At 46.9% G+C, this 12,462-nt stretch overlaps 1 protein-coding gene across 2 annotated transcripts in view; it reads left to right on the forward strand.

The window, feature by feature from the left end:
• FAAP100 (FA core complex associated protein 100) overlaps positions 1 to 9,543 on the forward strand; it is a 30,783-nt gene extending 21,240 nt beyond the window's left edge. For both annotated transcript variants that reach the window (XM_081938725.1, XM_081938724.1), the window contains exons 8-10: positions 1,365 to 1,481; positions 2,979 to 3,065; positions 8,644 to 9,543. In XM_081938725.1, coding sequence (XP_081794851.1) covers positions 1,365 to 1,481; positions 2,979 to 3,065; positions 8,644 to 8,769 — 330 coding nt within the window. In that variant the 3' untranslated portion in view covers positions 8,770 to 9,543. The remainder of the gene's footprint in view (positions 1 to 1,364; positions 1,482 to 2,978; positions 3,066 to 8,643) is intronic.
• Positions 9,544 to 12,462: the final 2,919 nt, after the last annotated feature.

Consider the following 12,462-nt stretch of genomic DNA (forward strand, 5'->3'; position numbering starts at 1 on the left):
CCGTGATGGTGAACCTACGGCACATGTACCGGAAGTGGCATGCAAAGCTATCTTTCCGGGCACACCAGCCATTGCCTGTTGCTCTTCCGGGTTCTGGCGGGTGTGTGGTCTTTGTGTACGTGGGAGCGCTGGAAACCAGAAGAGCAGCTCCCTGGCGTGCATGCCGGAAACCAGAAGCTTAGCTTCCCGGCACGCACATGCTCACTGGGAAACATCTCTTCCGGTTTCCAGTATCCCCTGCGGATGTGCGCTCCTGTTTCAGCATTCAGTGTTGAAAAGGTTCGCCAATACTGCCCTATACCATTCCGGACAAATAGCACTCTTGGGCAGTTTACACTGTAAGCCTATTGGCCCCCAACAATCTGGGTCCTCATTTTACCGATCTCACCAGGATGGAAGGCCGAGTCAACCTTGAGTTGGTCAGGATCGAACTCCTGGCAGTGGGTAGAGTTCGCCTGCAATACAGGTAGTCCTCGACTTACAACTACAATAGAGCTCAAAATTTCCATTACTAAGCAAGACCATTGTTAAGTGAATTTTGTCCCATTTTACAACCTTTCTTGTGATAATTGTTAAGCGGATCACTGCAGTTGTTAAGTTAGTAACGGCTGTTAAGGGAATCTGGCTTTCCCATTGACTTTGCTTGTCAGAAGGTCACAAAAAGTGATCTCATGACCACCACCACCCCAAGACACTGAAACCGTCATAAATACGAGGTAGCTGCCAAGCCTCCAGAGTTTTGACCATGTGACCATGGAGATGCTGCAATGGTTGCAAGTGTGAAAAACGGTCAGAAGTCACTTTTTTCCGTGCCATTGTTACTTGAAACGTCCACGAAATGAACTGAGTCCAGGACTACCTGTATAAAATTCCCATTCTAATGTTTTGCTACAGGTCAAACTGCACGCTGCGAGCTTAAATGCAAGGCAACCTTTCCAATGAACTGGAAAAACCACTTTGGGAGAAGTCCATTGACTCTCCTATCATTCCAGTGACAGCCTCTCCAAGCATGCCGCCTTAGCTTAAATTGGAGGCACAAATCATATCAATAAATAAATTTGGGAAAGGGATACTGTGCTTCCAGACAAAATAGCTCAGGACATGGAAGAAAAAAAAGGAAAAAAAAAATGCCCATAATAGTTAACATGCTTAAAATGCTGCTTGACCTTCCGTGCTCTTACATAAGATGGAACCCTACTCTCTTCCTCCCTCTTTTTCCTCTCGGAGAGTCAGTGGTGTGGAACAGTGATTATTTCCCCCTGTCAAATGAAAGCCATTTAAAAAAAAAAAGATTGACCCTTCCTTACTCTCAGTTTCGCTGCTCGGTGAAACCGGTGGCAGTGACATTCTTGTTTTCCTCCCAGGTGACTGTCAGTGACCTGAGCCCAGCAGGTCCTATCCAAGCTGTGGAGATTGCCATCCAGGGCTCTCCCCTGGCAAACATGTGTCAGCTGCATCATGCGGTGGTTCGGCGCATTCAGGTAGGTGCTGTGGCAGAGTGAAAGAAGGCAGGATGTTTGCCTGTTATATCCTGAAAAACTTTGGTTGCACAAACAAGATAGGGGTTGCAGGAGGTGGGGCTACATGGTATTTTTCCTGTTGCCCTACCCCAAAACCTGGGCTGATTTGTGGAACAGTCTTGAGGCCACCTACGCTTCCCTTCTCTCTCTCTCTCTCTCTCTCTCTCTCTCTCTCTCTCTCCCTCCCTCCCTCCCTCCCTCCCTCCCTCCCTCCCTCCCTCTCTCTCTCTCTCTCTCGAAAGGGAATGAATATTTCATGGTCCTCATGTTAAGAAACAAAGGCTTTTGAGGGTTTTCTCCCATCGTCCACCAAGAGCTACTTTGTGAAGGAGATGACAGCATAAGAAAATAATAATAAATAAAATTAAAAATCAAGTTGCCAAGGGAACAAAACAGGGGTGTGTGTGTGTTCTGGCAGGCACTACCGACGGTTTGCTCATGTGCGTGCTGCGCATGCATGCACAATGCAATTAAAATTGTTCTGCGCAGAACTGAAAAACAAGATGGTGGCATTTATGGCACCGCCCCGGGAACCGGTTCGGGGGCGTCGCAGGCCTGAGTCGCTCCCGGTTCCAGCGACCCAGGCCATCAAATCACTACCAGTTCAGCCAAAGCTGTTTGAATCGGTAGGAACCCACCCCTGGAACAGACGTAGGTGGGTTTTTTTTTTAATGTAGGTCTCTCTACTGCTGGGAGTGTGTTATGGGTTCTTACTGTGAACCCCTATGAAAGAACTGCTCTTTACAAATCTTGCGTTTTGGGGTGATAAAGAAAACATAAACTTTGATGTGTCATTTGAGTTTCCTTAAGGCTTCCCGGGGGGAGGTGGGAATGAGAGCGTATCCTACAGACAAAGGGGGAAAGCAGGAAACCCAGAGGTGCTGAGCCTGATCCTTTAGGAGTTTGCTAGGTCATCAGCACTTCACATTTGAAAAGCACAGGGGGTCGAATTTGAAGACCTGGTCGGATTTCCCACCTGGCCCTGGCATTTATTTTCTCGATTTCACTCATTTACATTCATTGAGCTCATTCATCAATGAGTAATAAGAGAATGAATAAATGACAATTAGGACCAGGCGCGTTATAAAATTACATCAAAACAGTGAAGTAAAAATGCTTTAACTATACATAAAGATAAATGGTGTCAATTGTAAAGCATGGCAACTAGGAAAGGAAAGATAGAAGAAAAAGGCTATGCTTCAAATTTTTTTCTCAAAGCATGACAAAGAAGAAAGCCAGCTGGACCAATTTGGGGAGGAAATTCCGGAGTGTTGACAACGCCACCAAGGACTGTAGATGCTTTCGCTATTTAATTCCAGGCAGGCTTCCTTTGGGGTAGCACGCAAACAAGGCCCTTGTCTTCAGAGCATAGAGCCTGGGTGGGACCATATGGAAGAAACCATTGCTTCAAATGGCGAGGTTTAAGCAGTCCTGTTTCTTTTGATCTGATTAACACAGGCTCTGATTTTGGAACAAGCTACCCAGGATTCTTCTCCCCCAGATATCCGAGTACAGTATCTCCAACAGATCCAAGCCAACCATGAGGTAAGCAGCTACCCAGACTCCAGGCACTGGAGGAAGCAAGGGTGCATTGCAGGCTTCGTTCAAGCTGGCTGTGGGAGAACTTCAACCACCTGCCTTTGGCTGAACTCTGTCATTTCATTATATAGGTCATCCTTGCTTAGCGACTCTTACTGGGACTGAAATTTCTGTCACTAACTGTTGGGTGAAACATCTTATGACCACACTGCTTAGTGAAGGCATTCCAGTAGTCCTGCCTGGTTGTTAGGCAAGGACTGTGCAATCATTTGGAGAGGACCTCAAAATTTTCCTGCCCTGTTAGCTCATCTGTTTTAGTTCCCCCATATCTATCTATCTAAGCTATCTATCTATCTATCTATCTATCTATCTATCTATCTATCTATCTATCTATCTATCATCTATCTATCTATCTATCTATCTATCTATCTATCTATCTATCTAATCTATCTAATCTATCTGTCTATCTAATCTATCTATCTATCATCTATCTATCTATCTATCTATCATCTATCTATCTATCTATCTATCTATCTAATCTATCTAATCTATCTGTCTATCTAATCTATCTATCATCTATCTATCTATCTATCTATCTATCTATCTATCTATCTATCTATCTATCTATCTCACCTCCATCTCTACCCTTTTGGCACTGGAGGAAGATCAGAGGGAAGGGCACCAGGGGTTGGTGGCAATGGCGGAGTGCAGGGCAGCCAAAAGAACAGAGATTTAGGGGGGGAGGCAGGAAATAGGAGTTGGGGAGAGTTGAAGTGCACACTGCAGTTGTAAATGCAGGCAGGCTGCCAAATATCTGAATTTTGATTATGTGACTGTGGGTGGTGGGGACCTACGACAGCTACAAATTCAAGGGCTGGTTGTAACTACCATTTCTTCATTTGTTCAAACTCCATCTTTGAATGGTTGCTAAATGAATGGTCAATAAGCAAGGACTTCCACATTTATTTTTAGCGACTATTGGAATTAGGGAGGCTGAACATCTTAGTTTCAGAATCTGACTTGACAGAGCCAATGAGGGAATGATTTTACAGCTTCTTCCATGGTTGTTGACTGCCTCACCCAGCCTTGAATCAGCTGCGTTCATTCTGTTTCTGTGTTCCATAATTTGATTAGTGACACCATTCTTTCCTTCCGTGCCTTAGCCCAGAGCTAAAAGCAGACGTTCATATAAAGCGTGACCCGTGACTTCACAGCGGAACCTTTCAGGCAACTGAAGGTTTCACTTGAGGGCTGGGTTTTGTCTTCCCACTTTTCTCCCTGTCCCCAGTCATGGAAATACACACTGCCCACCCTGGGTTTATGTAGAGCAGCAACCTTAAACACTCAAAGAGCCACAAAGGTCCTAACTGGAAGCCCCCACCCACCCACCTTCAATTCTGGAGCCAACTGGAAGTCCGGTTACCCCACCATAGAGTCTCCTCCTAGCACGACGTCCTTTTTTTATTTGCCGACCGGAAGTATGGTTCCCTCACCATAGAGCCTCCTCCTAGCATGGCATTCTTTTTCCTTTTACCGACTGGCCACAGGGAGCCGCAGCAGAGGGATGAAAGAACCACATGCGGCTCCAGAGCCATGGGTTGCTGACCCCTCATGTAGAGCATTCGAATAGATCTCCTCCCTCAGGACAAGGTGCATTTTAATCCAGCACTATGTTCCCCACAATAGCCAATAGGCTGCCTCTGAAAGGCTCCCAGGCATGAGAGGGAGATACACCCTTCTTGTAGCTGTTGCTCTTGTTGGTGATATCAGTTTACCAGACTTCACTTTGCCAGACTCTGGACATAATAGATACAATACCTTACCATCTCACGTATGGATAATACCATTTTATCTCCATGCAAACTCAAAAGATTTACATCTTGCTAGATAGGGGCAGTCCTTGGTTTATGATGACGATTCGGACTGGGACCCCCATCACTAAGCGAGGAGGTCATCACATGAGTCACACCCCATTTTACAAGCATTTTGCCGTGGTCACTAAGTGAATCACATGGCCATTAAGCAAACCCAGTTCCCCCCATTGACTTGGCTTGTCAGAAGATGATTGCGAAGGTTGAAATGCTGACGATGGTCATGTGGCCCTGGGATGCTGCAACCATTGTAAATACATGCTGATTGTCAAGTACCTAAATTTTGAGTGCAAGGACTGGTCATAAATCACTTTTTTCACTGCTGTAAAAAAGTGGCCAGTAACTTTGGTCACTAAATGTAAATTGGGGACTACCTGCATTTTGTCCCCACAACAACAGCTGCAAGGTTCATGGGGCTGAAAGACGATGACTGACTGGATTAAAATTCCTCTGCAGTTGATAGTTTTGAGGCCTGTTTTCCTCAATATCTACTCTTCGGATCTAATAGCCTTAGATTGGTCCTTCGATCAATTTACCCTCTCATCTTACAGACCGCCAGTCTAGTGACCCTCACCACATCTTGTAATAGATTTCACAGATTAATTATGTGAATAACACATTCATTCTGAGCCATCTGTGGTCTACGTGTAGCCACTGAGTTAATTTCTGTCCAGGCCATTAAATTCTAGCAGCAGATTTTAGAATCAATGTCCTCCGTTCGAAGATGTTCTTAACTTTTTACTGTAAACCAATTAATATTCATCCAGAAAAGCTGGAGGGAGAAAAACCCAGTAAATACCCTGTTTCCCTGAAAATAAGATCTCCCCTGATAATAAGCCCAATCAGGCTTTTGAGTAAATGCGCTATTTCGGGGGTCCAAAGAAAATAAGACCCTGTCTTATTTTGGGGGACACACTGTAGCACTCTACCCCCAAAATAAACTGATGAGGTAAAGGTAAAGATTCCCCTCACACATATGTGCTAGTCGTTCCCAACTCTAGGGAGCAGTGCTCATCTCCGTTTCAAAGCCGAAGAGGCCAGCGCTGTCCGAAGACGTCTCCGGGGTCATGTGGCCAGCATGACTAAATGCCAAAGGCTCACGGAACGCTGTTACCTTCCCACCAAAAGTGGTTCCCATTTTTCTACTTGCATTTTTTACATGCTTTTGAACTGTTAGGTTGGAAGAAGCTGGGATAAGTAATGGGAGCTGACTCCGTTACACGGCACCAGGGATTCGAACCGCCAAACTGCCGACCTTTCTGATCGACAAGCTCAGCGTCTGGGTTCCCCCACCATCTCTGATGGTCTGCCAAAACTCTGGACTCTCCTAGTTTGTCCAACAGGGAGGGGTTGTTGTTGTTTTTGCTTTCTGTTTGGAAGGGATTCTTTCAGCTCAGGGAGGGAGGGGAGGGGAGGTGCTTTGGATCTTCCTGTATGAAGGCCAGAAGCCCTGACCATTATAAATTCTGCTAATCCTGAAACCCAGAAGAGCTGCAGAACCACGCAATCTTGTGGAGGGAGAAAGATTTAATGGGAAATCCTTCTTTTGAATTGAATATGTACAGTCATTGTTTGACTAGCACAGTTGGGACCAGCAACTCCATCACTAACTACCATGATCATTAAGCAAGACATCACATCACCATGATTTTTCTTTTTCTTTCTGGCTTCTCTGTTGACTCTGCTTGTTGGAAGCTAGCTGTCACATCACAAGATGCTTTGATGGTTGTATGAACAAGGACCAATCACAAAGTTACTTTTTAGGCACCATCATAATTTTAAGTGGTCACTAAATGGGGCAGTCATTAAGTGAGGGCCATCAGTATGATGAATCAATCTTTATCACCAGATTCTATTTAGGTAGTGTATAAAAATGTAAAAGTAGCCATACACAAAACCAGTATCATTCTTCTCTCCAAAACAAAAAAACACAATTCCCCCCACACACACCCGCCAAAACCTACAAAAGTGGCAGACCAGCCACCATTAAGCTTTGAAAGCCCAACTGCATGAAATTATTTTCACAGCCTTCCAAAATGTTAGCCCCAAATGGGCCAGTTCTATCTTTGGAGGCAACTTGTTGCAGAATGAGTAGGATACATCCAGGGGTAGCCTTCAAAAATTTCAGCAACGGGCTCGCTGGCAGGTTGCTGGGTGGGCGTGGCCATAGTGGGCGTGGCCTAGTCAGACTCCTGCACCACGGCGGGTATATGTGTGTTTGCCTACCCCAGGCTCCGGAGGCACATTTTTTCCCCTCCCTGAGCCTCTGCCTGGACCCTACACTTACCTCGCATCCAAAACAGGCCATGTGGAGACTCCGGGGAGGGAAGGGAAAGGATGGGCAGGGCCAGCCAGGGGTGGAATTTGGAGGTTCTCTGAACCGGCCATAACGTTAGCCATGGGTTCTCCCGAACCCAGTTGAACCCGTAGCGCTCCTCCCCCCTCCCCGATACATCACAAAAGACCTGTAGTGGGGCTACCAGATTTTGAATAAGCCCTTATTGGATGACTTGACAGGACAGGCCGGAACATCTTGGAGACCACGCCCCCTGCTGAGCATAGAACAATGTTATAAGGAGCTTTATGGGTAACTAATAGAATGCCTGAAGAATAGGAACTGCATTGTCACTTCCAAGGTGTCTTCGAAGGGCAGCCCAAATAAAGTGCAATGTAGAAGCCTGGCTGTGTGGGGAAGGAGGGCTTAGAATGCCATGTTCACTAGTTGGGCATGAGACTGCTGGCAAAGGCAGCCATTTCTGGGAAGCTTGTTGATCAGTCACTCCTAGTCAAGGAGAGAAGCAACTTAGAACCAAGGAGAAATTTCCTGACAGTTAGAACAATTAATCAGTGGAACAGCTTGCCTCCAGAAGTTGTGAATGCCCCAACACTGGAAGTCTTTAAGAAGATGTTGGACAGCCATTTGTCTGAAGTGGGTTCCCTGCCTAAGCAGGGAGTTGGACTAGAAGACCTCCAAGGTCCCTTCCCACTCTGTTATTCTATTCTATTCTATACTGTGTTGCTTGCCTTCCTTAAAAGAAGCTACGTGGCCATTTTCATCTCTAATAAAATCTGGGCTGTAAAAACACACACACACATATATACACACACACACACACACATATATATATGGTTAAATGGAAAGAACAGTTGTTCCAACCATTTCATTAAGCCCCATTTCCTGAATTTCTGGGATATCTATGTATAAAGAGGTGTTCATTTTTATAAAGCCAACATTTTCCAGCCAATCTACTACATCACGGGTATCAAACTCGTGGTGTCACATTGCCATCATGTGACATTTCATGATGTTTTTCCCATTCATGGAGCTGGGGTGGGCGTGGCCTGTTCCAGCTCTATTGTTCTGTCTGTCCTGTTCTGTTCACAAGAAATGATAATTCTCCAAAACAATCTTTTTGGCATGGAATGGATGGAAAGAGGTCAAATGTAGGCTCTAGCCTTCCAGAGAACTGTTCGTTTTGAAGCCCACGTTGCCCCTAAATTCTCCCCCGTGCTTTCAGAAATGCCCAAAGTCTTTCATTTTTATCAACACGTAAAGGTTTTCCCCCTGATTTATTCCGTCCATTACATCAGGAACTCCTCCCCCCCGCGCTGCTCCCCTGATGACATTGGATTATGGGTTTCCTGCCTGAGCAGGGGTTTGGGCTTGAAGATCTCCATGGTCCCTTCCAATTCTGTTATTCTGTTTCTGTTAGATGCTGTTAAAGGAAGCCCAGTCCCTCCGGGATAACTTGTGTCTGGGGAATGATTCAGATGCAACAGTGGAGAAGCTTCTTCATGTTTACCAGCAGCTACGCAACCCCAGCCTTGTGGTCCTGTGAGTGTCAAGCAGCGGCACCCCTCGGAGGATCCCATTGCCGCCTCTGCCCAGAGCTGGTGGATGAAGGGAGCAGCGGGCTGTGCACTTTCTGGAAAGGAGGCTGAAGCAGAGGCGTGGCAGAGAAGGGGTGGAAGGTCCCAACAGGCAGACCCCGGCTCCTCTGGAGACGGAAGGATCAGGGCCCAAGCTTTCTCCCGCAATCCCCAAATCCTCTTTTCCCTTTGAACACAACTGGCTCCCCTGCCCACCCTCCCTAGGCTCCGTGTTTTATGCCCACCCTGTACGGGCGCCTGGTTGCATTGTGACAGCTCTCACACGCAGGCAGGTGGCCCGGTCCTTGTGTGCACGTGTGTGCAGAGATGCCCAGGTGCATGTGTGTAATTTGGATGGCTAGCCAGACGCTCCCGTGGCTGAGGGTGGTGTGTTGTGGATTACCCTCGATGTCGTTAGTTTAGCTTTTCTCGCTTTTGGTGGCACTTAGCATTGCTGTGGCAGGCAAGTCGGGTGAGTTGTTGGTGGGGAAGGGAGATGTTGGAAATGCAACGCCTTTGGGTTCATTCCCAGCAGCAGCAGCAGTAGCCGCCACTATCACCATCCAAGGGCTATGCTTCTAGCTGTGTCACATTCAGAAAACACTGTGGAAAAACAGGCTGCCACATACCTAGGTAACTCAGGGGGTGCTCTTAGTACGGCATCCCTTTTTCTAATGGGACATTTTGCTCCTTTTTCCAATATGTTTCCTTTCTATAAACTACTCGCTTGTCAATTTCCAAGGCAGAGACTCCTGCAGACTTGTGTGTATGTGTGTCCTAACCCTCCTTTGCTTCTCAAGGGACTTGTATTGATGGGGAAATGCCCAGCGTTTTGTCAAGCTGTTAACTCCTGCGATAGCCCTCCCTTGCTGGGAAGTCCAGTCTTCCCTCCCTTCCCCTCCCCCTGGCAGCCCCCTGGCAGCTTGGGGGCTTTGCCTGCTTCCTCCCCGCTGAGCTAATGCAGCATCTGTTTTAAAAGCTGCCTCCTCCTGATGAATAATTGAAAAGCCCCAGCGCCAGCACTCACTGGCTGGCACCAAGGGCCATTAGGAAACACACCATCGCTCAGGGGTGAAGGCTGCCGTGCACTTTCGTCTTGTCCAATCTGGAATAATTGATGTCATGGCTGCCCTCTGCCCTGGGTGAGAATCCTCACCTTGAATCCCGGGAGCTCTTTCCAGGCAGATGGGGCTGCCCTCCCCTCCCCTCCCCCTGCGGCCCTTTCCCTTGTAGTTACCAGGTCAGCCTGAAAATTTTAAAATGGGGGGGGGAGGGGGAGAGAGCTGCTACCACCCACAGGGGGAATGCCTGCTTTGTATTTGGGAGGCTGTCCAAAGCCCTGTTTCTTGAATCTTAGGATGCCCCTGACCTGACCTCCCCCCTTCCCCATAGAGGCAAAGGCCGGGCTGTCCAAACAGCAGCAGCTGAAGCTTCCTTGAGGGAGCCCCGTTTTTTTTTTTTTTTTACAGAAGCTGCAGTTTTCCCCTGCTTACCTAGCCATGTCAGGCTCCATAAATACACTCACACTGCATCTATGTAATTAACCTTCCAAAATGAAGGTTAAGCGAACCTTTGCTGTTCAAGGCTTGGGAATAGGTATTGAGCGAAAGGAGGAGAGATGCTACTGCTTCCCTGGCCCGCCTTTTCTAATTTCTCTTAATATATTGGAATTCAGGGAGACACCCCTTGCTCCTCTTGCACCTGAAACCGTGTAATCGTGGAAGTGCTCCACCAGCGGCACTTGCAAGGATTTTTGGCGGGGGGGGGAGGGGCAAGCAGCTGAGCTGTGTCTGAGTAGGAAAAAGCAGGGAACCAAATGGAGAACGGTCCCAGCACCTCTCTTTTTGGAAAAGTTCAGGTTTCGGTTAGTGACAGCGCTTGTGGGGACTGAGATTCTCTGCTCCAGTGTCCTCGCCTCCTGCTCAGCAAGTCCTGAGTGGAAGAATTGACAGGTCTGGGTCTCAGCCTCCCTGCAGTGCAAGCCTAATTGGATGCCGGCCAACAGCCATTCAGCACTGAACACGTACAGAGAGAGTCCAGCCCCCCTCCTCCCCCCAGCTCCACGAGGAGCAGGAATTGGCTCTAGAGACCGTCTCTGCTTGGAGAAATCATAGCTGGTGGGTAATGAAACTGGAAAACCTAAGGAGAAAAAAGAGGTTCCTAGTAACTGCGAGGAGAAGGAGAAGGAGGAGAAGGAGGAGGAGGAAGAAGTGGCGGCTAGAAAGTATCCTATTTGTTTATCATCAAGAGTGTCAGTCACACTTTCACCAAACTGAGCTCTGATTTATCCCATAACACCACCACCCCCTCTCTCCACTATACACATACCTTTAGGGCGATAAATGTGTAGAGCAGACGCACTTGTGTTTTCTCATTATGAATAATCGTGTATAATTCCGCTGAAAATTGCTGGGCTGGTCCTGCATCAGGAATATAGTTGCACTACCCTCTTGCCATCAGCAGAGGTCAATATGACATCAACTCTGGGTTGCTTGGAGGGGGATTTCTCTTGAGGTCCATGGAGGCTGAAGCTGAGCAAATGCCATTTTGGCTCTGAACTGAGAGGTCCTTAGCCAAGTGGGCCACAAGATCCACAGTATATTCCGTGTTTAATCCTCAGGAATATGTCTTGTGTTGATCCTCCCAGGATCTGGTGACTTTATGGCAGTCTCTTTCGACCCTGCTCTCTTGCCTCAGAGATAGCAGCATCACAGCTACCCAAACCATTTAGCTATCTTTTCTTTATTCTAGTGTGCGCTCTCTCTCTAACATCACACAAGCAAGCAAATCTGCTGGGATCAGCAGGAGTTTAAAAGCTCACCTGCTGCTCCTTGCCCAAGATCTCCGAGCAATTTTGAAGCCGCCTTCTGTCCAAATGCAATACACCGAGCGCTTGCTTTTGTGTGTCTGAAGAACTAGCAGTGGGATAGAGCTGTTATTTCCCCTGTGGCACATATGCATTTCTTCTGCTATCTTTTTCCTATGAAGACTAACACAAAACACATTATGCCTGCTTCCTGAAAAATGAGAATTTCTTCCAGCTCAAAACATACTCACAAAAGAAGGGGTATTTTTGTTACACTGATGTATAGTGCCTTCCCATAAGTCACATTAAGGGTCTGGTTTGAAGCCCAACCCAAAGGACATACAGATGGGTCCACGCGTTGCATTAAACATGACTTAATTCATCAAGATTTTTGGATTAATTCTCACTTGACTGGGCTCACAGGACAGTTTTACAATTATATTTCCAAACTGGAGTGACCAGATTGATGAAATCTGCAACACTAAAGCTAAGTAACTCTCACTTGTATATAGGCATGTCCCCCCCCCTCATCCCCCCACTAGGGATGGTTTACAAGAGTACAATTACAACTGACTTTAAACAATCTGGCTCAACACAGTGGCAGAACCTACTTCTACACTTGGTTTGCAGCAGCTTGGATAACACCCAAGTGCCCCCACATTGGTTGTGAATAATACACAGATCAACCATTTTGCTGGTGTCAAGATGGCTGGCTGCTGCAGAGAGATGTCCTGGCTTTTTGATGAATGCCTACTATGGGTGCATCAATACATCACTTGGGTATTGTTCCCAATGTAATTAACAGAGATGCCAACTGTATTGGGTGTGTGTGTGAAGGGAGGGGGTTTCATAATGA

Source organism: Natrix helvetica, assembly GCF_964273705.1.
Source record: "Natrix helvetica genome assembly, chromosome: 1".
NCBI lineage: Eukaryota > Metazoa > Chordata > Lepidosauria > Squamata > Natricidae > Natrix > Natrix helvetica.